This window comes from Crocodylus siamensis, chromosome 6 (assembly GCF_052110815.1).
Source record: "Crocodylus siamensis isolate JL-2025a chromosome 6, ASM5211081v1, whole genome shotgun sequence".
Lineage (NCBI taxonomy): Eukaryota > Metazoa > Chordata > Crocodylia > Crocodylidae > Crocodylus > Crocodylus siamensis.
The window spans coordinates 13,473,662-13,497,227 of NC_143400.1; the positions used below are offsets into that span (position 1 = coordinate 13,473,662).

Sequence of the window (23,566 nt, forward strand, 5' to 3'; positions counted from 1 at the left end):
TGGGCCGGGGGCGGGGCGAGCCGGGCAGTGCCGTGCGGGCGGGGCCGGGGAGCCGAGCTGCGGCGTCCGGAGCGGGGAGGGAAGGGGGTGCAGGGAGTCGGGAACCGGCGTGAGCGGGGGCGGGGGCTCACCTGCTGGGAAGGGGAAGGGTGATCTGGCAACAGGCAGAACTGAGACCCACCCCCCGGTTCCCAAAGCACCACCTCTGCCCCGCACCAGAGGAAGGCGCTTGCATGAGCTCCTAGCAGTATGGGGCTTATGACACACAGCCAGCCCCGGCCCGGGGCAGGGGTTAGGGCTGCACCCACTCTACCCCCAGGCCCTGCAGTTGCCCCCACGCCCGGTGGCATAGTTCCAGCTCCTCCCGTGGCCTGCCATGCCCCCTCCCTTGCTCTGCATACATACAGCGCCTAGCGCAACGAGGTCCCGATTGCAGCCTCAGGCCCCCCGCAGATTACACTTCCCGCAGAACCATGTGCCTGCGGGCATGCCACGAGGTTTTCAGGTCTCAAAACACCCAGCGCCGTCAGCCTTATTCACAGGCTCTTTAGCTGGCAGGGAGGCCAGGGCTGGGGGGTCCCCACAACCCCCGAGAGACACGGTGCAGGGGGTCGGTACGTGGCTGGCCTGCCCCCGGGATCCTGTGCCCAGGGGTTTCCACAGCTGCACGCAGCCAAGCATGTGCTGCTCGGTTCCAGTGTCTGTCGCGTGACGTGTCCCCGCATTGTTGAAGCCGGTTGCCATGGCACGCGGCAGGGGAAGGCGTGTGTGAAGAAACCGGACTCTCTTGGGCCATCACGGGGACAAGCCTGCCAGGGAAGAGAGTCGGGCAGCCTGGCCCTCCCCAGAGATCCCCCTCGCTTCCCTGGGCCACTGCCACGTGCTTGGCGTGGTGCCGGCCTGCAGCTTCTGCTCCAGACCCCGGCACAGTCTGCGCCTCTGTGCCCAGGCTCCCCGTGCTCTGCCACCAGTAATGAAGCATTAGGTGAGTCACACTGTTTAATCGCTACTTTTCTGCTATGGAAAACACTGAAGGGTACACATGAAAAGGCTCCTGTGGTTTTCAAACACTCCAGCACCCAGATGCCAGGCAAAACCCACCCCAGGGGGGTTAAGCCAGGCACCCGGCAAGTCAGGGCTAGACCCCAGGTGTCTGATGCCGGGTCCTCACAGGCAGCAGCTAAGAGCACCAGGGTGAAAGATACGGCCGGGATGCAGAAGTCTGGTCCCAACACCCTCCCACCCATCAGCCCCCCCCAAAAACCATGCCATTTTAAATCATTCTTTGGGTTTCACCCTTGGTTTTCCCACCTCTGCTTTTCTCTGCACCCAAAAAACCTAAGAGCCAACTTGTTTTTGGGGAAGAAACACTGCTGCCCCCATAAAAGAGCAGGGGTGATGTCCTGCTGGATTACATTAGCCGTGGGGGCTAGGAGCACAGGGATGAGCAGCCTGGGTCAGTCTTGCCCAGCATCGTTCCCTAGGTCAGCTGCTTTGGAGGGAGGTGCAAGCAACCCAGCAGAAGGCAGCTTTGCAATGATTTGGGGAAGTCCTCCTGTCCCCTGGGGCTTAGAAGGATCTTGGGGTTAAATCTGAGTCCCGAACTGTCCCTGGACCCAGGCTAGACCCATGGACTTATGGGCTTAACCAAGCTAGGTCACACTCCTCTCGTCTTTCGCAGACCCATGACCCATCATTGCCAGCATCAATGATGGCATCGGTAGACCCTGCTCCACCAGAAGCTCAACCCCCAGACCCTGCGGTCTCTGGGAAGAAGATGAAGAAGAAAGAGGAGAAGACCAAGGGGCTGGGGGAGGCCGAGAAGGAAGAGGACAGGTCTCTGAGGTGCCGGGCAGAGATTGAAAGCCTCACCAAAGCCGGGCACCAAGCCCTGTTGGTTGGGGATGCCCAAGAAGCCTTGGCTTGCTTCAAGAAGGCCTTTCTCCTGTCGCTGGATGCTCCCAGCCCACAGGTGCAGAAGGCCTGTGCGTTCAATGTGGGGGCCGCCTACGTGGAGAGCGGGAAGCCAGAAAAGGGCCTGGAGTTCTTGCTCAAGTCCCGGCCCACGGAGGCGGAAGCTGGGGAGCACCTGGGGGACCTGTACTTCAACCTCGGGGCAGCCCATGAAGGCCTACAGGACTTCCCCAAGGCCCTGGAGTATTTCCGCAAGGCATCCAGTCACTACTGCTCCACCCAGGCTGGCAACCAGGCCGGCGCCTGCATGAAGATGGGCTACTGCTACCTGGGGATGCAGGACTCCACGCGGGCAGCCCGGTGCTTCCAGCAAGCCGGGCTGGCCTACGCCGAGGCCCAGAGCCTGGAAGCCGCGGCCCTGGCCCTGAATGAAGCGAGCAATTGCATGCTGCACAGCCAGCAGTACGGGGCCGGAGAGATCGTGGAGGTGCTGAACAAGTGCCGGCTGCTGTGCGAGAACATCACCAGCAAAGCCTTGCTAGGTAAGAGGGGCTGAGGGTGACCGGCCATACCAGGCTGGCACTGTGCAGAGCCCTTGTCAATGGCATGCACCTTTTTTTAAGTGCCCCAAAACTGGCTATAGACGGCAATCATCTGGAGCCCCGTTCAGACGTAGCATGTTAAAGCGAGAGGCACCCACTGTGCTCTCCCTTGAGACCACAAGTGATTATAGGATCCTAGAAAGTAAGGGTGGGAAGGGACCTCAGGAGGTCGCATCTAGTCCAGTCCCCTGCTCGAAGCAGGACCAGCCCCGATTAGATCATCCCAGCCAAGGCTTTATGGAGCTGGGCCTTAAAACCCTCCAAGGATGGAGATGCCACCACCCATCCCAGTGCTTCACCACCCTCCTCATGAGAGAGTTTTTCCTAACATCCAGCCTAAACCTCCCTTGCTGCAAGTATCGATCATACCCTGCACTGCAGCAGGGACGTGCATCCTATGCATGCTCACTTTCTTTCAGAGACTTTGCCAACTCTGTGTTTCTCGTCTATCTATCACTGGGCTAAAAGGGTAGGATTGAGCTTTCCATGTGGAAAAGTAACTGAGGGATTGCTCTGGACTGAAAACTTTTGCAGTCTGACAGGCTCTATAAGGACTAGACTAGACCAGAATATTGTATGAGCTCTCCCCATTCATCCAGCCTAGCATCTGCTGCAAAGCTGTCCCTAATGATTCCCTTTTAGCAAAGCAGGCAATGCCATGGTCCCAGGGAGAGATTATTAAACACTGGGGGTGTTTGGGCTGTTACGGAGAGTCCCATGGGAGGGAGCAGGGGTTTGCGACCGTGTACTGAATTCTTTCTCCCCCTCTGCAGGGAGGCTCTACAACGACATGGGCCTCAGCTACTCCCAACTCAAGATCTTCTCCCTGGCGGCCGAGAGTTTCGAGAGAGCCCTTCTGCTGTGCCAGACCGACCCGGGTGACCGGCGCAAAGAGGCCGTGGTGCTACAGAACCTGGGGGCTGCCCATAACACCCTGGGCAACTTCCACCTGGCTCTGGAGCTGCACCAACGAGCAGCATCTCTGCACAGTGAGTTCCCGTGGGGCTGGGGCCCAACCTTTGGGGCTCCTAAATCTGAGTGCACAAAGGGTAAGCGCTGGCCCCAGATCCCTTGATCTAGACCCTTTAGTATGTGCTACAGGTCTGGTCCCACCCAGATCCTTTGCTCTAGAAACCCTCAGTCCAGAACATTTGCTGGTGCTAGAAGGGGGAGGTGGGTCTCTGGGGGGCTCCAGCTAGGCCTCCTTGAGTGCCAGAAGAAGAAACCAGAGATCAGTCATGTTCCCCTCAATTTTATCTGGGGCCCTGTGCACGTCCTTGCACATCCCTGATGATGTCAGCTCACCAATGCTCACGCTGTAGATCTCCAAGTCTGTCAGGTGCAACTCTACCCCACCTTGCTCTCCATCGCTGTCAGACCCGGCCTCTTCTGACACAGCCAGAAGTGGTGTGTACAGGCCCTTTTCAAATCCTACTTTCTGCCACATCCTGAAGCAGTGAGTCCCCCGGTTCCATGTTTAGGACTCTGGACTGACACCCAGCTGGCAGGGGTGGATTCTCCCCCCAGCCAGGACAACCGGCTGTGTGATCCCAGGGAGCCAGCCCTGCCAGGGGACTGTCCATGTCCTTCCAGGTGTGCTAGGGAACAGGAAGGCCCAGGGGCAGTGTTTCAGCAACCTGGCGTATGCGTTCAGCCAGCTGGATGACCACGAGGCAGCTGGGGAGAACTACTTACATGCCCTGCAAGCCTTCAAGGACATGGGTAAGGTGGTGCTCTATCACTGGCAGTCACAATCTGCTGCGATGGTGTAGACAGGACCCACATCAGAGGGGCTAGAACGGGGCTCTGCCGACTGCCCCATCCTCTGAGCCCCTCCCTCTCCCTTCTCCATCCAGATGACCTCCCCGGGCAGTGGCAGGCGTGTGAAGGGCTCGGGGCTTCCTGCTTCCACCTGCGAGACCCCGAGAAGGCAGTGATGCATTACAAAGAGGCGCTCATGTTGCTTTCCAAATGCCAGGTAAGGGGCAGAGAGAAACCTCTGCATGGAAGGCACGGGCCTCCCACACAAGTGACCCAAGGGGGGGCATCTAGACATGAAGGCCCAGAGCAGTGTGCAGGGGCCCCAAAGGGGGACCACTGAGCTCCGGGCATAGAGACCCGTGCTTTCTGACTCCAAGCCCCCAGGGCCAGCCGTTGCCCTCCCCAGGCTAACAGGGAAATGGTGGCCCTCACCAGACTTCGCGGAGCAGTCCCTGGGACTTCAGTCTTGCTTGCAAAGTGTTTTGGATCTCCCAGGCAGGACAGAATTTTTATTTATATTTATATAGGAACACACACACATATATACACACACATATCTATATACACTTACGCACACACAGACAGACAGACAGACAGATAGATAGATAGATCGATCTAGAGAGAGAGAGAGAGTTCCAGGTCAAATGAGCCAAATCAGTTCTAAAATATATCAACTGAGCATAACTCAGTTGTTCCAAAACCCATATCAATTAAGCAGGTAGAACTCAATTGTTCTAAACACTTTGTATGGCGCTATCCTCCTGAGACTTCAGATGCTCCCAAACCCATTGGCAGGTATCCTGGAGAGGATTCAGGAATGCAAACTGCTGCACCTTGAGCTGCTCTCCCCATCACAACTGCAGCTCTGGGGCAAAGCAGTTCTGCATCCTGACCTTGCCAGGATGCCCGAGGCCCCTGGGACTGGTTGGAGCTCTATTAGGATAGCTGGAGTGAGCCTGTCCAGGCAACCGTGGCTCTGTCTAGCTAGCCCCTGCCTCTGTCCTCTGCAGGACGCCTCTGAGACAGCTCAGGAGCGGATCGTGAACAAGCTGGCCGATGCCCTCCAGTACAAGCTCTCCCTGGACAGCCGTGCCTGCCACAGAGGAAGCCTTGCCCCTACTGCCCCTCTTGTGAGTCCTCATGGGGCTGATTCTTGGGTCCGAGTCCCTTGGCCAGAACCCCTCCATGAAGCCCACCGGGCTCACCCACCCCTCCCGTCTCTCTGCCTTATCCATCCACCCCTCCAGCTTTGCATGCCCCATGCCTCACCTCTACAGCCAGAACCCCCTCCAAGCAGTGACCATTTCTCTTCCTCTCTCCCCCGCCCTGCAGAAGCACTTTCCTGGGAAGCTGCAGACGTCCAGCCAGGTCCGCCTCCCAGCAGCCCTGTACCATGAGAAGGGCAGCAAGCCCCAGGCACCGCGCCAAGGAAACCATTTGTAAGTAGAAGAGGGTGGGCAGCGTGCTGCCCATAGCCCTGGAAGCTTCTCCCTCCCATCTCTGGGGGGGTTAGCTGTGAGGCCAACCTCCCTCCTCTACCCATGGCAGGTTGCCACCAGCTCAGCCCCAGGAGAAACTGTCCTTATCCCTGCTGGCTGCCCCGGTGCCTCAGAGAGCATCTCCCCTGCGAGGGGCAGCAGGCGTGCCCTGGCAGGCAGAGAGACAGCCCCTGCAGAGGCCAAGCCTCAGGGCTTCAGGTAAGAGACTGGAAGTGGAGGCTGCAATAATGGCACCAAATTTGGAGTACCACTCAAAGCCTCGCTGCACTTGGGGCTGTACAAACCCAGAAGAAGAGAGCTCTCGTGGCTCCCAGCCTAGTGCACTGGCTGTAGAAATCTGCCTGACTATTGACCCTGCTCCTTCACAGACGTGGGACTGGCTGCACAGACCACGGGCCAGATGGAGGGATGCCTGCTTGAGCCCAGGGACCCCAGCTGCCACACAGCACTTGGGAGCAGTCACATGCAAGAGGTGGATGCCTCTATCAAGGCCCCCAAGTATTATAACCAGCCCCAAGCAAATAGGTGGGTAAAGAGAGAGAGACAAACACACGTGCACACATTCATCCATACAGCACCTGGTTCAGAATGAAGTCCCAATGGTAGGCAAGGAATGGCCTGGCATGATGCACAAATTGCCATGAGGCCCCAGCTGATGCCACGGAGCTGGCCACAGAGGGAGGACTTCCAATGAGATGTGTAGATCAGTGGGAGGGTTGCATTTGAACCTAAATAATATATAGATTTCTCTCTAAAGAAAGAAAAAACCCTCCATAATCACTAATATAATTGTTATCCACTTAAGACTCAAAACAGGAATCAGACTAATGCTAATTAGCGTCTCATGATATTGGATGCAAGATACACCCAAGGAAAAAACAGCTCATGACACAGTGATATCAGCCATTAACACATTTGGGGTTAGGATTTAATGGGAAGATTCGAATTCTCCTGGCTAAAGGGAGAATTCAAGCCTCAGTCATGCCTTTGTGTTTCTGAAGCTGCATCAGGCAGCCTCAAGTGCCCCGATGTCTCTGCTCTGTCCTTCCAGCAACCTGAACAACACATACCTGCACCCAGACCCCTATTACCACAACTGCCTCCAGAACGGGAGACTCCAGCCCTCACTGAAAAGTAAGTATCAGAACAAAACATGGTGCAAAAGCAGGACCAGGCTCCTGGTTCTCTACAGCCCTACATGCAAATCAGACTAGGTGCAGTGGTTGCTCTAAAGCACTGAAAGAGCAGCAAAAGATGGCTGGACAGGCAAGAGAGAGGCCTTTGTAACAGACCCCAAAGCAGGTAGTTCGCTGGAAAAGCGTCTCTGGGACAAGAGATGTTGGAACCAAGAATGAAACTATGCCCTGGAAGACTTGGGCATGGAAGTGAGGCCTTCTGGAGCTGGGGAAACACACAGGGCTTCCCTTAAGCTGCAGCTGCAGGAGTCAAGGGATCGGGAGAATCTCAGCCCTCCTTTTATGAAAAATATTCTAGCCTTTTTGGCAGCAAGGGGGGAAAGGCTTGTAATCCTGGCCTGCCTGTAACTCTGGCAGGTGACTGCACACTGAAAGACACCCCAGCATATGCTGGTGTTTAACGTAATTCCTCGTGGTTTTTAAGCTGGATTTGTCCAAGCACTTTGAATGCTTGGAGGGTGACAACACTGCATTTGCACCTGTACGCTCCCAAAGCAGACAGGCAAGGACACCCCTGAGCTCTCTGCCCAGGAACATGGGGCTGCTTTGGGTTATAGGACGTGATCAGGGACATTTAACCCCCCAAACCAAGCTTTAAATATTAGAGTCCAGTATGGGAGCAGTATGGAGGGCACAAAGCCCCATAACATCCCCCAGTTTCCCTGCGAGAGGCCTAGTAGCCTCCAGAAAGTCACGCAGTCTTCAGCTGGAGTCATCAAGAGACAACAAACAGGCTCTTGGGTGCTAACCAGTCAGAGGTGGGATGCAGGGTGAGGTGGGCTGTGGTTCTGGTCCAGGTTGGCAGCTCTGATGCTGCCTCTTCCAAAAGGTGCCCATGGGAACGTCAGCTCGGCATGCTGAGATATAAGCCACTGGGCCACATTGCATGCCAGCTGTGATACGTCTGGGTACGCAAAGCACTACAGCAACTGGCAGCTTCCCCCCTTGCTTCACAGGCCTTCATGAATATGAAACCCTCCGCCTACGGACACGGATGCTAGAGCAGTGAGTGAGGTGGCCTTGTCCTCTCCTGTCCCTTGCAGCCCCATAACATCTATCTTGATCCTCTCTGTAGCCCCCTCAGGGCTTTGCAGATGGGTATCCTATCCCCCTCTGCCTTCTCCTCTCCAAGCTCATCCTGCTACTTCCAACTTCTCCTCCTATATCATATTCCCCAGAGCTTGGATCTTCTTTGTCGTTGTCCTCTGGGCTCTTTCCAAGGGGTCTGCATCTTCCTGGAAGTATGGTGGCCAGAGCTGGACTCAGGACTCCAGACAAGGCCCTGCCAGTGCTGGAGACAGCAGAAGAATCATAGAAAATGGGGGTGGGAAGGGACCTCGAGGGGTCACATCTAGTCCAACCTCCTGCTTAAAGCAGGACCAGTCCCACTAGATCATCCCAGCCAAGGCTGTGTCTAGCCGGGTCTTAAAAATCTCCAAGGATGGAGACTCCATCATCTCTCTCGGTAACCTGTTCTAGTGCTTTACTACCCTCCTAGTGAGAAAAAAATTCCTAATATCCAACCTAAGCTTCCCTTGCTGCAACTGGAGCTCCTTGTTCTGTCCTCTGACAGTCCAGCTCCATCCTCTTGGGAACCACCCTGCAGGGAACTGAAGACTGCTATTAAATCCCGCCTCTGTCTTCTCTTCTCCAGACTTATTGCTTTGCACCAGTACTACCCAGCTGACTCATACCCAGCTTGCATCCAGCAGCCTTCTCTGGCTTGCTGCAGATATGCATCAAGCTGACAATGCAAAGGGCACCAAGACAGAGAGGAAATCCCTCTTTCTGACTGAGCCCAGCTGAGCCCCATCTTGTTAGCACCCACTAGGCTCAGCAGCTGCAAGCAGTGCCCTGCTCCCTGCCCCAAACTACCCTGCGAAGGCTGCAGAACATGCCCAGAGCCCGCAGGCAGTAGTATGCACTGCCATGCCAGTGGCATTAATTTCTCCCCTCCTATTTGCTCCCTCACAGGCCTGCTGCCAACCCCACTAGCCACATCCCCGGTGAGAGGCAGGAGCCCTGGCGGTGGCAGAAGAAGAGCCGATTCGAGTCCATCCTTTGCACACTCATGTGAAGGCAAGCAGCAGAGACTGGACTTCCATGTGGGGTGAAATGGGGACACTTTGGCACAGATTCAGAGCCGGATCTGGGTCTACATTACCTCCCCCACCTCCAAAGCTTCCCACAGAGCTCCTCCAACCTGCCTGCTGTCCCTGCCCCGCGTAGCTGCCCCCATTGTTGGCACAAGGAGCTTTTCCTCTGCAGGCCTTCCCCTCTGGCTCAGCCTCCAAGCGTTTGACTTTCCAGCTCTGCCACTGACATGCCGGCAGACGGCTTTTCCCACACTGCCAGGCTGGACACGGGAGGCGTGGGATACGGTTGGACTGGAGGACATTAAACAGGGTACAGTTCTCAGGTGCTAGCATAGCTGGAGAGCTCCCTGCATCCATGCGGCACTTGAAACTCAGCTCCAGCGACCAATAAGAATGGTGCAAAGGCATCTTTCTTCTCAGGCCTGGTCCTCTCTCCCCAGTTCCCTCCAAGCTTTGCACAGACAACTCTTGTTCCTTTCTGTACAGCCATGTGCACATGGCACAGGGATTAGCAGGAAGGCCAGTTTCGGAGGCTCCAGGGCACTGGGCCCAGGTACTAATTGCAAATGGCAGTTACCCCCTCTAGACCTCAGCTGCATCCACTCAAGGCGCCAATAGAGACACCTGGTTTGCCAGTGCCAGGGTCTGACACATGCCTTCTCCTTGCATGTGTGAAAATCCTGGGGCTGCTTATTTCATGAATCTCCCCACTTCAGTGAATCAAAATAGGGCTGAACCCTAAACCTTTAACCCTGAGAACGAATGGAGACACCTGTGGGTTTCAGAGCAGGAGCCTCTAGCACTTGAGTGGCGCTGGCAGTGGTAGTAGACTGTTAACCAACTATTACAAGAAGACAGTGACTCCCTGTGTACCAGTGGGCAGAAGTGGCACTGCCATATGAGGGGCTCAATGGAGCCAGGTACAAATGCATCATGTGGCCCTTATTCAGGGCACGGCCCAAAGGGAACTCAGTGGAGGACCCCAAGACTTGTTCTACTATCAGCAAGCAGGGGTGTGTGAGCTTGTGAGCTCTTTGGAGCAGGGGATGGTGTCTCATGGTGCCTATGTGCAGCCCCTAGCACACAGGAGCCCCAGTATTGGGAAGGAGGGAGGAGGGGGGCATAATAAAAAATCCCGATGGCCTGTTCTCAGAGAAGTGTTTGTAGCAACAACTGCTCCAAACTCAGATGCCAAGTGCTGTCACAAATAAATCTGTTTTGTACGGAGTAGCATGGAGTCACGGCCTTTTTATTTGTCACCTTCTCCTGGGTGTCACCCAGACCCCACGCACTGTCAGCTGCCCATGGGTGGAAATCACCCCTCCGTGTGCACCACTACACCCTTTACCCCCAATAGAAACCCCAGCTCTTCCATAGGGTCAAACATCCCCCATGGAGAAAAAACAAGGATGTTATCTCCGCTTGGCAAGTCTGACTGCGTTTGACCTCCACCTTGTTAAAGGACCCATGAGAAAAGCCACTCCCATCCTTGCAGCAACCACAGGGAAGATGCCATCTTCTGCGATCCCTGCCTGTGGAGGTGTCTCAGGATGAGGAAGGGGTTTTGTTTCCTGGGTTCATCGTGTGGATCATGTCTGCACACCTAACAGTGCTGACACAGCAAGGCACCTACCACACCCTGGAAAGGATTTCATGGCACCCTGGCTGAGAATCGCTGCCCTAAATTGATCTAGAAAAAAGCTTTCAGGGGGTCATTTTGCTGCACCCACTGCAACGTGAACTCCAAGGGCTACTTCGATACACGCAAGCAGAACTGTGCACGCAGGAAGTTTCCCAAATCACAGAGGTTTGCCCCGGGGGTGCAAAGTCAGAGCCTTCTTCTCTTGCCCCTAGCCCTGGAGAGGAAACTGGACTCCGCGTTAATAACCAACAGCAGGCGTGGGATAGGCATTGCCTTTATTTGCTGCAGCATTTCATTGGTAATCCCGGCCACGTCCCATGAGCAGCTCAGTCAGATGCTTTGGGCATCTGTCTTCTTCCGCTTGGAAGGCCAGAGGCTGAGATAAGCCAGAGGTGAAGCCCCTCTGGGAGCCTGATGAGCCCCTCATCCGTCCGCAGGCATTGCTATGGATTTGCCTTCTCCCTCCAGCACGCGCAATCCCCCACGAAGCCCCTGTGTATCTGGAGTGGATCATACCTGAGCCTGACTGGGCCTGCGTGCTCCACGGGGCTCTCGTGCTCCGGCGTGCGCAAGTTCACGTACTCGCTCATGCTCAGGAGATCCGGGGGCTTTGAACGCACAGATGTGGCCGGGCTCACGCAGCCGGAGGAGTGTCTGTACCTGGCTCCAGCCCAGCCTGCAGCGACGGCCGGCCCATACCCAGACACGGCAGGGCTGGGACAGCCGGATGACTCTGCCCTCAGACTTGCACGCTCGGGGCTGCTGGAGGCAGGACCGCTGGCATGTCCCCCCGCGTCGGCCTTCTCGGTCCCAGGGGAGCTGGCGTACCCCAAGGCGAAGGAGCTCGTGTAGCCAGACGTGTCGGCATACTCCGAGGCCACGGGGCTGGCGTATGGGGAGCCATCCTCAGAGCGGCTGGTGTATTCGGAGAGGCTGCTGTACTCCGAGGCCGAGAGGTCCATGAATTCAGAGGGGCTCGTGTATTCGGAGGTCGACGGGGTGGCATATTCGGTGAGACTGGTGCTCTCCGATGCGCTGGTGTACTCGGAGGTCGCGAGATCTGTCGTTTCGGACAAGCTGGTGTACTCGGAGGTCGTGAGATCTGTCGTTTCGGACAAGCTGGTGTACTCGGAGGCTGTGAAGTCTGTGTCCTGGGACGGGCTGGTGTACTCGGAGGCTGTGAGATCTGTGTCTTCAGACAAGCTGCTGTACTGGGAGGCGGCGGGAGCTGTCATGCCAGGCAGGCGGGTGTCGTGTCCTGTCAGGGGCTCTGGTGCATCCAGCGTCCCGGCCGGGCCGGGCGCTCCCGCCGCGCCGCGCCGCCCCGCGCCTGCTCCGTGCGGGCCGGGGGCGGGGCCGCATGGCCGGGCTGCGGGCGCTGCTCGGCCTCGGCCTCCTGGTGTCGGGGCCCCGGCTCCTCGCGGCCGCGGGCGGGGGGCGCTGCCGGGCCGCGGGCTGGGGGCGCAGCCACAGCCGGGCCGTGGCCATGGCGACCCCCGGGGCCACGGGGGCCAAGTACCTCAGGTAGCGACGGGGCGTGGGGGAAGCGGGAGATCCCGGCTGGGGGTGCATGGGGGAAGGACAGACGGGATGATGCCACCCTAGGGCAGGGACAGCCCGTCCCAGTGCTGCCCTTGGGAGCCAAACCTGGCTGCAGAGCGGAGGGGGTGGCACTACCGCCGGCACTGCTGGGCCAGGGCCCTGGCCCCTGGCGTTGGCCTGCTCCAGGCTGCGGCATGCACGGGCTCCTGACTCTCCCCCTCCCCCTCCCCGCTCCGGTCCGGCTCCCAGGCTGCACCTGGGAGGGTGGGGCGGGCTCGGGGCTGGGCCCCACAGGCGGGAGCTGCTTGAGGCTGGTGGGATCGGGAGTTCCCAGGTCCTGCGAAGGTTGGCCGTGTCCTCCTGCCTTGCAGAAAGCTCTCGGCTTGTCCTGGAGGGCACACCCTGCCATCCTCTGCCCGCTTCCCTGCTTCATGCCCCCCACTGAAACATGGGGCCCACGGATCTCACCCCCTGCAGCAGGCGGGACTGGACCGGCAGCAGTTGTAGGGTTAGCCTCGGCGTGGCTGTCCTCCACGCTGTGCCCAGCCCCCACCACAGGACACCCCCAGTGGGCAGGACGCGGGGTTTGACTCGCCCGCATGGCACAGCCGAGAGCCTCATGATGTCGGTCCCCCTGCAGCCAGCAGGAAGCCCAGGCCATTGACCAGGAGCTCTTCACCGAATACAAGTTCAGCGTCGACCAACTCATGGAGCTGGCGGGGCTCAGCTGTGCCACGGCCATTGCCAAGGTGGGTGCTGTAGCATCAGACGCCCGTCAATGCAAGCTGTCCCTGCTCTCGGGGCCAGGAGCTGCTCCGTCGTGGCTGTGACCTTCCTGTACACGGGCTGAAGGCAGCCTGGTTGGGTATTAATGCTCCCACATTATATAGGCACTGCCAGAGCAAGGGGTCAGGCCAGCTGAGATCACTGGGAGGTGACTTCAGGCCTGCACGAAGCAGCCGCAAAGAAGGAACCAGGCTACAAAAACAATGTGGGGGTCTTCTAGGAACATTTCACCCCCCAAAACCCCTGATATGCAGCCACCTCTGGGGTGGAAGTAGTCAACAGCGGTGGAAATGGGTTATAGCTGCATCTCTCCTAGTACTGCCTTTGTCTCCTGCTGTTTTAACCTATCCCCTCCAGGCCTACCCGCCCAGCTCCTTCACCAAGCCCCAGCCCACTGTGCTTGTCGTATGCGGCCCTGGGAACAACGGAGGTGACGGTTTGGTCTGTGCGAGGCACCTGAAACTGTTTGTGAGTCTCTTAATGGGCATGTAGCAATGGTGAGGGCTTATAGCCTGGCCGGCCTCATCTGTGCAGCTAGGCAGGGCCAGGCCTAGCTGATACCTGGGTGGGTACAAGTTCGAGTTATCCCAGACTCAAATCTGTCTCAAGCTGATGCTTCTCCCTCCAGTGGGTATTAGCGTATGGGTCTGTGCTGAGATTTGGCCTGTTCCCAAGTGTCCTTACCCATGCTGCATTGCTGTCCCGGCAGGGCTACGAGCCAACGGTGTACTACCCCAAGCGCCCCAGCAAAGCCCTGTTCGAGGCTCTGACCACTCAGTGCCAGAAGATGGACATCCCCTTCCTGCCTGAGTTCCCGACTGAGGTAGGTCCTGTGCCTTCCTTACATAGCCGGCTGTCTTTCAGACACTCAGAAACACAGGGCAGGGGGGCTGTGCCTATCCAGAGTCCCCCCCCATAAGCCCCAGCCTCAGCCATTAAGTATTTGTGGCGCGCTCCAAGATCCTCAGCAGAAGGCTGTGAGCCAGCTGCCAAAATTACCAAGTTACAAGGCTGCCAGGTCCATCTCTTGGGCACCGTGTTTGTACACCAAGCACCAAGGGGCTCTGAGCAGTGACAGGGGCTGCATGGGTTGCAGGGATAAGTTAAAATGTTTTAGATTTGTTGCTAATCAGCCAGGCCCTCTGAGGGTCCCCTGTGCTCGATTGTTGCCCCAAACCACCTGGAGAACAAGGAGAGCATTTAGCAAGCAGATAAATCAGGAGTTGCAGTGCTAAATTGTCGGACTTGTGCTGGGGGAGCCAGATGACACCCTGTTCTTCCCCAGAGACACTGGTCTGAGTCTCCTTCCCCCTGCCATGACCTCCTTTGCTTTACTTCTGATTTACGCTGGTCTAAATGGGACTGAAGTAAAGATTTGTGATTATTTCAATCACCCCGGCTTTGCGTGGCCTGATGTGGAGCTCTGCCACCCCACTGTGAACCTACTGTCTTTGCTGGAGCAACTCTGGTTTTACCCTGCATGGGATCTGAGTCGGGCCCAACTGCTGGGATCCCTTAGGCTGCGCATGGGGGGCTGGGACCCTGGGCCTTGCCACCCTGTAATGGCCTGCCCTGCTTTCAGGCAATGCTGATCGACGAGCTGTACGGGTTGGTGGTGGACGCCATCTTTGGGTTCAGCTTCCAGGGGGCCGTGCGGGAGCCTTTCGGCAGCATCCTCAAAACACTGGCACAGGTCACCGTCCCCATCGCCAGCATCGACATCCCATCTGGTAGGTTCTCCCTGGAGCTTTTCTCTGGGCCCATTTGTTGCGTCTCCCGGTCTGCTGCGGCTTCCAGGCTGCTGGGCTGATCCGGACCAGCTGGGCCAGGGTGGAGCTTCACTCAAAGACAGCCAGCTTCCTCCAGAGGAGCTGGGAAACAAAAGCCAGGCTTCCTTCCTAACCACTGCTGGTGGCTGCTGTGATGCATGGGGATGGACTATGGTGATTATCTTACTTTCCTAGGGAAAACAGGTAGCGAGCATGACCCGAACAATCCCCTTGTGCAGTAGTGCCATGCGGGGGGGGGGGTGAATGGGGCACAGACCCCAGGCACTGCTTAAGAGGAGGGTGCAAGGAGCTGGGGAGGAGAAGTGCCAGGAGCTGCCCCCCCCACCCCAGCCTGTACTTTCTGGGCACAGGCTGCAGCTGCAGCATGGGTAACACGTGTCTGGGAGTGCAAAGCATTCTGGGAATTGTAGTTTTGCAGTGCACTCGTTCTCTGCTGCTGGAGCTGTTGGGAATTGCTCTTATTTTTTTGCTGCCAAAATCAGTTTTTAACCCCCTGACATGGGCTTTGGCTACAAAAAAAGGGGGGGAGTTCTGCCTCAAAAACTAACACTCCCAGAATGCCTTGCACTCCATAGTGCACACTGCCTGCACAAGCTGCTCCTCCTAAGTGCTGAAATGAGAGAGATCATCCAGTCCAGCCTGGGATCAAGCCTGTGACCTTGGTGTTAGGGGGTAAGGCTGACAAAGGACTGCCTCAGGCACCAAACATCATGTGTCAATCCTGGGTCCAGAGGAGGCCACTCACATGATCCAGGGACAGCAGGGCAGGCCCTACGAGGAGAGGCTATGGGACCTGAACCTGCTCAGCGTCCACAAGAGAAGGCTAAGGGGGGACCTGGTGGCTGTCTATAAACTGGCTAAGGGGGACCAGCAGGCAATGGGAGAGACCTTGTTCCCCTGAGCACTGCTGGGAGTAACAAGGAATAACACCCATAAGTTGACGGAGAGTAGATACAGGCTAGATATCAGGAAGCGCTTCTTCACCGTCAGGACGGCTAGGATCTGGAACCAACTTTCAAGGGAAGTGGTGCTGGCTCCTACCCTGGGGGTCTTCAAAAGGAGGTTAGATAGACACCTTGCCAGGGTCATTTGACCCCAGCATCCTTTCCTGCCAATGGCAGGGGGACGGACTAGATGATCTGCTCAGGTCCCTTCCTGGTGTCAAGGCAGCTCTGAAGCCCCTGAACAGACTAACTCCCTCCCCACCACGTGTTTTCCAGGCTGGGACGTGGAGAAGGGCCACCCCGACGGGCTCCAGCCAGACATGCTGATCTCCCTCACAGCACCCAAAGCAGCAGCGCGGCACTTCACCGGGCGCTACCACTTCCTGGGGGGCAGGTTTGTGCCGGCGGCGCTGGAGAGGAAGTATGGGCTCAACCTGCCAGCATATCCTGGCACCGACTGCATCCTTCAGCTAGTGTAGCACAGCTGGGGGCGGGGGCAGAATGGGGAGGGTAGTCTGATACTTCTGCAAGCGTCCTGCTAGGAGGGGGTGCTGCCAGGGCTTCTCTGCTGCACAGCAGGGACCCCAGCCTGCCAAAGTTACTCAGCACCAGAGGACAGAAGCCAAAGCCAGTGGTGGGGGCATTCACATCCCAGCAGCCGGCTTCAGCTCAGCCATGCAAGACGTGCGTGGGGGTGGCAAGGAGAGTTGCTCTGTAGAAGCCAATAGCCCAGTGCCGAATGCTGCATTTTGCCTGTTCCCAGTTTGTTGTCCACACGTGCACCCCTGTTTCACTGCAATAAAGATTTATTCTCACTTAAAACCCTTGTACTGAACTGCCCCCACCATGCTTATGGTGCAAAATCCAGGGCAAACCCAGCCTTGGCTTGACTCGGCTCAGCTCTGCTCTGCCTTCAGATCTGAATGCCAGGGGACCCTGGCCAGGCAGGCAGGGGAGGAAAGGGCCCCCATGTTGGCTCTTACAGCCACAAGGCATCTATCTCTGTTGACCCCACCAGGGTTGGAAGGAGGGGAACAGGGGCTACTGGTCCAATAGCCCTGGGTCCAATCCAGGGGACAGTACTGGGCACCTGCCCGATCCCACCGCTACCACCAAGCGCCAGGATCAGGCCTGGGTGTCCACTGCAACACCCCAGGACATCTCTGGCTCATTCACTCCACCTGCTGCCGCTTCTTCTTTTTCCTCTTGGCCCGAGCAGTGCCCTGCTCCAGGCCTCCTGGGCACCCTGTTGGCTGCTCCTCTGCAGCAGACTGCTCCACCTTGTCCCCCAGATCCTCTCCCCCCTCCTCCCGTCTCCTTTTCTTCTTCTTTTTCTTCTTCCTGGCTTTCTCCTCCTCCTCCTCCTGCCCTGGGCTCCTGGGCTCCTGATCTTCTACTGCCCTCTCCTGGGATCTCTTGCGCTTCTTCTTGGCTCTCTTCTCTCGCCCTGCTGCACAGCTTCCCTGTGGGGCCAGGGCACTGTCCTGCTGACACTCCATGGCACTGGCCGTTGGCATCACTTCTTTCTGCTGGTACTTGGCTAAGAAGGCTTGCTCCTGCTCCTCCAGCCGGGCCAGCTTGGCACTCATGGTCAAGCCGTGCCGGGCACCCCTGCCAAGAGTACACCGGGCTGGGAGTGAGCAGGAGCCTGCCAGCCTGAGTGCCACCACGTGGCTCTGAGGTATCTCCTGCCCACCCCCACATAGGCCCTTAGGCTGGATCTCCAGCCCTTTGCTCAGAGGGAGGATGCAGGATACTGCCAAGGTAGCAAGATATGTCCCCTTGTTGGAGGGAAGTCTGAGGGCGTCTGCCTACACAAGGGAGGAGCAAGGGCTGCGGTATGGGCTCACCAGACACCAGCTCCTGGGCGATGGGCCCAGATGCTGAGTGCTTTCTGCCAGGCACTGTCCTGAGGAGGGTGGACAGAGGACAGGGCCTGTGCTCCAGCCCTGTGGTGGGGGGAACTATTGGTATTAACCCCTAGAAACCCTCCCCGCCCAGGGGCTCCAGGCTGGGAGCTGGAATGAGGAAGCCTTGCAGCCCCCCAGCCCCACCTGGCAGGGAGCAGAGAGCTGCCTGAGGGGTAAGAGGGATCCTGGGGTGTCATGAACAGGCCAAGGACACATGGGGTTCCCCCCCACACTTACTTGTGTGCAGTGCGGCCCCCGCAGACCTGGATCAGCTGCTCATCCGTCAACCTGGGGGACAAAGATGAGACCTGGTCGCGCAGCCGGAGGGCAGTGCAGGGTAAGGTTTCCATCCCGGCCCCAGCCGTGTGGTCAAGCCACGTGCAAAGCACCCTGGCTGCGCACAGCTTGAAGGGGTCACCCTGGCAGGCAGCTGCGGCCCAAAGGCCCCTCTCTCCTCCCCAAAGGTCTTGAAGCAGCAGCTGGAGGCTGGGGTCATGACTACTCAAAGCTGACCACCAGGCCCAGGAGAGGCCCCCAGCTCCTCTCTTCCATGGAGCACAGAGGCCAGAATGGTTGCAGCAAGGAGGAGCAAGAGATGGATCATGCCGGGGATGTTATTTACAGGGAAACCAGTGTCTCACGGCTCAGGCAGGTTGGTGACACCAAGAAACAGCCACCAGCATCCACCCAGGGACAATAGCAATGCCCAGGACCCAGCCACCCCAAGCACAGCTGTAGCCCCAGGACTCAAAGCAGCCCCTGGCACCCCTTAAACACACACCTCCCAGCAGTGGACAGGTCCAGCTTCTCCTCATCCTCACTGCTCTCCGACGAGGATGCCGGCTGCACGGGTTCCTCTCCTCCTGCCATCAGTGTGGCCGCCTGGGTCGGGAAGCAGCAACCAGCAGGAGCCGGGGTTAGACTCGCCTCAGAGGAAGGCTGAGGCGGGGGCTGGAGGGAGCCGCAAGAGTCCAGGGGTGGTGCTGCAGGGTGGACTGAGCGCCAGGCCTCTTGCATGCGAAGAAGGAACCAGACTCCCCCATGCAGCCCCTGCTGGGAAGGGCTTTCCTCTGCCTCTCCCTAAACCAGGCTGCGGTGCTTCACCCTAGAGGCAGCTGGATTCCAGCACCATGGGAGCCTTCCCCTGTGCAGCCTTGTTGTGCGTGGTCTGCCCCAGAAGTGGCTGCAATTCTGAAGCCAGCGGACATGGGAGGGGGGTTTCCGTGAGCTCCCGCCCCTGCCTCTGGGTACCTTCACGAAGCGGCCGTACACCATGCCCGCGGGACCGGGCGGCCTCCGCGGCTTCTTGTTGCTGATGCCTGCCTCTGTCTCAGACAGCGTCTTCATCTGGACGCCATCCTGCCAGGGGGAGATGTACTGTGATGGAGCCCTACGTCCGTACCTCCCACCCCACCCCAGTTGCAGTGACAAGGCACTAGGGCTGCAGCAGCCTCTACAAGGAAGGCTCAGCCCCACCCACGGTGCAAGGTGCTGTACGAACATGGCCCAAAGCCTTTAGCAGTCTCAAGACCGGAGCAAAGACAGGACACCAACAAAATGCCCCTGCAGGCAGCAGGGCTGGTCCATGGCTGCAGCTGCCCTAGACCCCAGGTGTCCTGGGGGTGAGGGGGTGGAAGGGAACAACCACAACCCACTCCTCCCATCTGGCCCCTACTCCCGGGTCCGAGGCCTGGGCGGCAACGCCGGACGCCTGGGTTCTATTCTCCGCCACTGGGCGGCTTTAGGCAAGTCGTGCCCCCCTTGGTGCCCCAGTGTCCCCTGCCCCAACTCCTTTCTGCCAAGCACTTTTACCTCCCCAACCTCCACGGCGATGTTAGCGGCTGACTTGTTGAAGATGTGGTCCCACCAGTGGAAGGTGAACTGCTCAGCCGGGTCATGGCCCACCTGGGTTGGGAAGGGAAGGGCTAAGAGGATGCAGCCCTTCGGCAACACAGGACGAGGGTGGAGGATAAGGAGGGAAGAGGGGCGGAAGCAAGAGCTTTGCCCAGGAGCCAACACAGCTGCAGAGGTGGCCCTGGGGCTGGAGGGGGGGCAGCACGAAGTGCCCCCAAGTCTGTCTCCAGCCCGTGCGAGGCACGTGGCCCTTAGACACGGATGCTGCCCAGCCCACTCACTCACCCCTGCCTTGTCGCACTTGACCTTCACCTTGATGGCCTCCGCGATGCCGTTCTCCTTCTTCCCCAGCCCTTTGCCTGCAGAGCACCGGGGACGGAGGGTCAAGGCAGGGGCTGAATCAGGGACCCCCCATCACGGGCCTCTGCTTCTCCAGCCTGCCCCAAAGCAGGTCCATCTGCTACCAGCCCGGGACGGGGGCCAGAGACGCAGCAGGACCCCCAGTGCAGCTCTGGAGCAGGCCAGCCTGCGGAGCCTCCACCCTTGGAAAGGTCTCAGCTGGACACCCCCTTGCACACCCACACTTCTCCCCACCCATGCTATGAGCGTGCAAGGAGCATGGGGCTTTCTGGACCAGACCCAGGCTCCTGTCCCCAACCCAGGCAGTCCCCGCTCCATCACAGCCGAGTCGGGGTGACAGGACAGCCAGATCCAGCCCTGAGGACACCACCAGCACCAGCCCTGCTCCGTCATCCACGTCCCGCGGCAGCGGGGACCGGGGAGATGCGCCGGGGGCCGTACCCCGTTTCCAGCCGTGCCTCTGCAACTGCTGCTCCGCGAACTCCATGCCCTCGGTCTTGTTCTCCGTCCCGGGCTGCGGGCCGCGGGGCTGCGCGGAGGGAGGCGGGCAGTGAGGACCGGGGCGAATCCCGCACCGCGCCGCAGGGTCGGGGGGGCGGCTTGGAGCAGGGCGGGGGTAAAGCCCCGGGGTCTAGGACGCGGGGCAGGATCGGGGCCCGCTTGGGGCGCCCGGCAGGCGGGGGCGGGGGCGGGGGAGGGACCGCGCGCCCGGGCCGCTCACCGGGACACGTGGAGCCGCCGCCGCCATCACGCGGAAGCGCCGGGCCCGAGCCGGCCCGAGGGGGCGGGGCCTCCCCTGGCCCCACCCCTTGGACGGACCTATAGGGCCAGCGAGTGGCTCTATGGAGTTCGGCGTAGCCGTTGCTGCGCATCCGCACTCCGGACGCGTGCAGCTGCGTGTCTGTTCACGCACACGTGTCCCTGTGCATTTGTGGACGCACAACCGCGAACCCCCTACACCCCTCCGGTGTGCGGTCACCCCACCCACGGCTCTTATATAAGCTAATGCGCATTAAAGTGCACGTGCAGACATGCATACCACGTGCTCTTTGAAAGGTAACGAGCCCTGCGACTCCAGGAAAGCCTTGGGAGAAAGGCCCAGATGCCTTTAAAACAATCGGGCCTTGATTTCGGCTGTTCTCACCTGTGTACACACACACTCTCACACACTCACTCTCCCCGCGGTGGTCAGGCCCGCGGTGTCTCCCCAGCACATCCCCATCCTTGCAGTGGCTGACCAGCTGCGATCCCAACAACACGGCGGTGCCGGCGAATGCTCGGAGGACGCTGCCAAAGGCTGCTTCTGCTTCTCCAACTTGCCTGGCTTGGAGGGAGGTTTTACAGACCCCAGCTTGGCCGCTAGAGCCAAATCCTTTCCTGGTAAAGCTCTCCTTAGTGTAAACGGGGCCTGGATTATCCACTGGTCCTAGGGCAAAGTGGGGTAGAGAGAGACACACCAGGAGAATCGGGCCTAGCTGCTGTTACTCAGAACAACATCTGTGTCGCTCTGTGAGCTTCTGGCCAGCTGGAAGGACACAACCAGCGAGCGGTGAACAAGACCAGCCAGAATCACCCTTCCATTCTGGACGGGTCAAAAATGGGTCTGGAGAACGAAGATTGGGGCAGTGCCGCTGAAACAAAGCCAGAAAACCCTGCGGAGAAAAGCTGGTCTAGCGCAAAACAGAGGGTGTGTTTACACATGCATTTTAATGAGCATTAGCTTATTTTAATCATCACAAAAAGTACTCTTTAGTTAATGCACAATAAAATAGGCTAATGCATCTTAAAGCTTCACTAAAAACCATGGATGCCTATGCGTGAGTGTAGAGGCTGCTCCAAGGTACTGTAATTACCGATTCATTAAGCATGGCAATTACCGTGCTCTGGCAGCTTCCCGCGTCTCATGGATCAGCATCCCCACCTTAAAAATGAACTTTAATTCAAGCACCCCAGCCACCATTTTTCAACAGGGGGATGCTGATCCATGAGACGCTGCAGCACTTTAATTACAGTGGCTCTTGGAGCCATTCTAATTAAAGTGCCACCCCCTCCAACCTCAGAGCACATGTAAAAGTGCCCCATGCTCTTTAGTTAATGTGCATTAAGACAGACTGATGCTCATTTCCCTCGTGCCTCACCAAGGAGGTGCTAGATTTAATGTGCATTAACTACAGCACATTAACGCACGTAGATACACCCATTAGTCTAGATCAGCGGTCGTCGTCAGGGTTTCTTAGACTCCCATCAACAGACTCTTCTGAAAATGCCAGCTCTTAGTCTTCACTCGTTTTTTTGACAACAGGAAAATAATACGGCACGTCTCCTGGTGCAAAGAGCTCCGAACGATCAGCACAGTGTGAGGCTTTGGATGCTCTGGACTCCTGCTTGAAATCTCTGGGCGTCTCTTGCGAAGTGTGCCTGCACACCTGACAGCGCTGCCACGACGAGACATCCTGCAGCACCCTGGAAAGGATCTCCGGGCCCCTCAAGAGTGCCACGGCACCTGGTTAAGAAGCACTGATCTAGATCTTCCCAGCTGATCTAGAACCAGGCATCATCTAAACCCAGACTGGGCATCCCACACCAGACCAGCCACCCACTAAGGTGCTTCAGGAGTAAATCAAAGTACCCACAATCCTTTTCTTTTCCACACACCCCATGGAAATGGGGCCGGGAGCTCAACCCAATGACTTTGTGACCACCTGTGTGGGAGATCACCTGCCGAGTAGCCCTGGAGTCTGATGCTTGTGCACACTCGCACGTGCAACTGTCCCTCCTCGCCGTGCCACGTTAACAAGCTGCTCTCACTCCTCTTCTTCACATCCGCATGGAGCCTTTTCCTTTTCATTAGGGAGCAGGAAATGAGGCCTCTCAGCCTAATCAGAAAAGGGTGAGCCAATTATTTGGATGCTATATTCATTTAGGCCCTCCGTGGATAGTTCCACCCTTTTCCCCGGTGTCATGGTGACCGCTGCCATGGCCACCAGCGGAAACCACTAACGAGCTGCTAATATCCCAGACTCCAATTAAACCCCTTGGGGGAGAGAGTAGCTCCATACAACCTCCTCCCCAACACCCCCAAATCAAACCAGCACCCTCCAGGGCTGGAGGCAGAAGCTACAGCACGAGCGAAGGCCCAGGGCTGGGGTGGGAGCGGACACGTGAGGGATGCCACCAGCACGTCATGTCGCCATCAGAAACCTCTCTGGACCATGCTCATGATTGCTCCCAGGCCCTGAAGCTGCAAGCAGGTATCTGGTTGTTCAACCTGGTGCATCAACAGTGGCATGGGGGGACATTGTGCAGACTTCTCCCCTCGGTTGCCGCTGGCTATAGAGACTGCTGCGCCTTCACCACACCAGCTTTCAGGCCTGGTTTTGCTTTGACACACACGCGGCAGAAATCAAGCCTCTGAGCCGTGCAAAAGGGGCTCCGTGCCAAGGAGAAACCAATGCCCAGGTATCTGCAGTAGCCGTTACACCGATGCCAATGACCCCTTAGCCTCAGCAGAGCAGGTCAGTCCTGCCAGGGCCCCTTGTTGTGCAGGGGTCCCCTCACCCTCCCCGCCTCTCTGGGATCCTTGCCTGCAGGTTGTGATAAAAGGAGCTGTGCTTTTACCTCACTGGGCTGGATTATGGACCTGCTTTTATGAGACCTCACAGCCTGAGAA

The 23,566-nt window shown here is 58.0% G+C and overlaps 3 protein-coding genes across 3 annotated transcripts; 2 read left to right on the forward strand and 1 right to left on the reverse strand.

Moving 5' to 3' along the window:
• Positions 1 to 853: 853 nt before the first annotated feature.
• Positions 854 to 10,285, forward strand: TTC24 (tetratricopeptide repeat domain 24). The gene is made up of 12 exons (XM_090052704.1): positions 854 to 985; positions 1,682 to 2,456; positions 3,290 to 3,505; positions 4,110 to 4,238; positions 4,373 to 4,494; positions 5,288 to 5,407; positions 5,610 to 5,716; positions 5,826 to 5,974; positions 6,145 to 6,301; positions 6,828 to 6,910; positions 7,929 to 7,977; positions 8,947 to 10,285. The coding sequence occupies exons 2-12, from the start codon at positions 1,709 to 1,711 to the stop codon at positions 9,047 to 9,049; spliced, it is 1,983 nt and encodes a 660-aa protein (XP_089908830.1). The 5' UTR covers positions 854 to 985; positions 1,682 to 1,708; the 3' UTR covers positions 9,050 to 10,285.
• A 1,747-nt stretch (positions 10,286 to 12,032) lies between these two features.
• Positions 12,033 to 16,594, forward strand: NAXE (NAD(P)HX epimerase). The gene is made up of 6 exons (XM_090053229.1): positions 12,033 to 12,234; positions 12,893 to 13,001; positions 13,396 to 13,506; positions 13,748 to 13,861; positions 14,621 to 14,768; positions 16,049 to 16,594. Exons 1-6 carry the CDS (start codon positions 12,071 to 12,073, stop codon positions 16,249 to 16,251), a joined length of 849 nt encoding a protein of 282 aa, XP_089909355.1. The 5' UTR covers positions 12,033 to 12,070; the 3' UTR covers positions 16,252 to 16,594.
• Positions 16,561 to 20,689, reverse strand: GPATCH4 (G-patch domain containing 4). Its single transcript, XM_090053227.1, has 8 exons — positions 20,618 to 20,689; positions 20,338 to 20,425; positions 19,822 to 19,895; positions 19,495 to 19,587; positions 18,934 to 19,041; positions 18,464 to 18,564; positions 17,920 to 17,970; positions 16,561 to 17,383 (listed from the first exon to the last, which is right to left on the reverse strand). The coding sequence occupies exons 1-8, from the start codon at positions 20,642 to 20,644 to the stop codon at positions 16,945 to 16,947; spliced, it is 981 nt and encodes a 326-aa protein (XP_089909353.1). The 5' UTR covers positions 20,645 to 20,689; the 3' UTR covers positions 16,561 to 16,944.
• Positions 20,690 to 23,566: the final 2,877 nt, after the last annotated feature.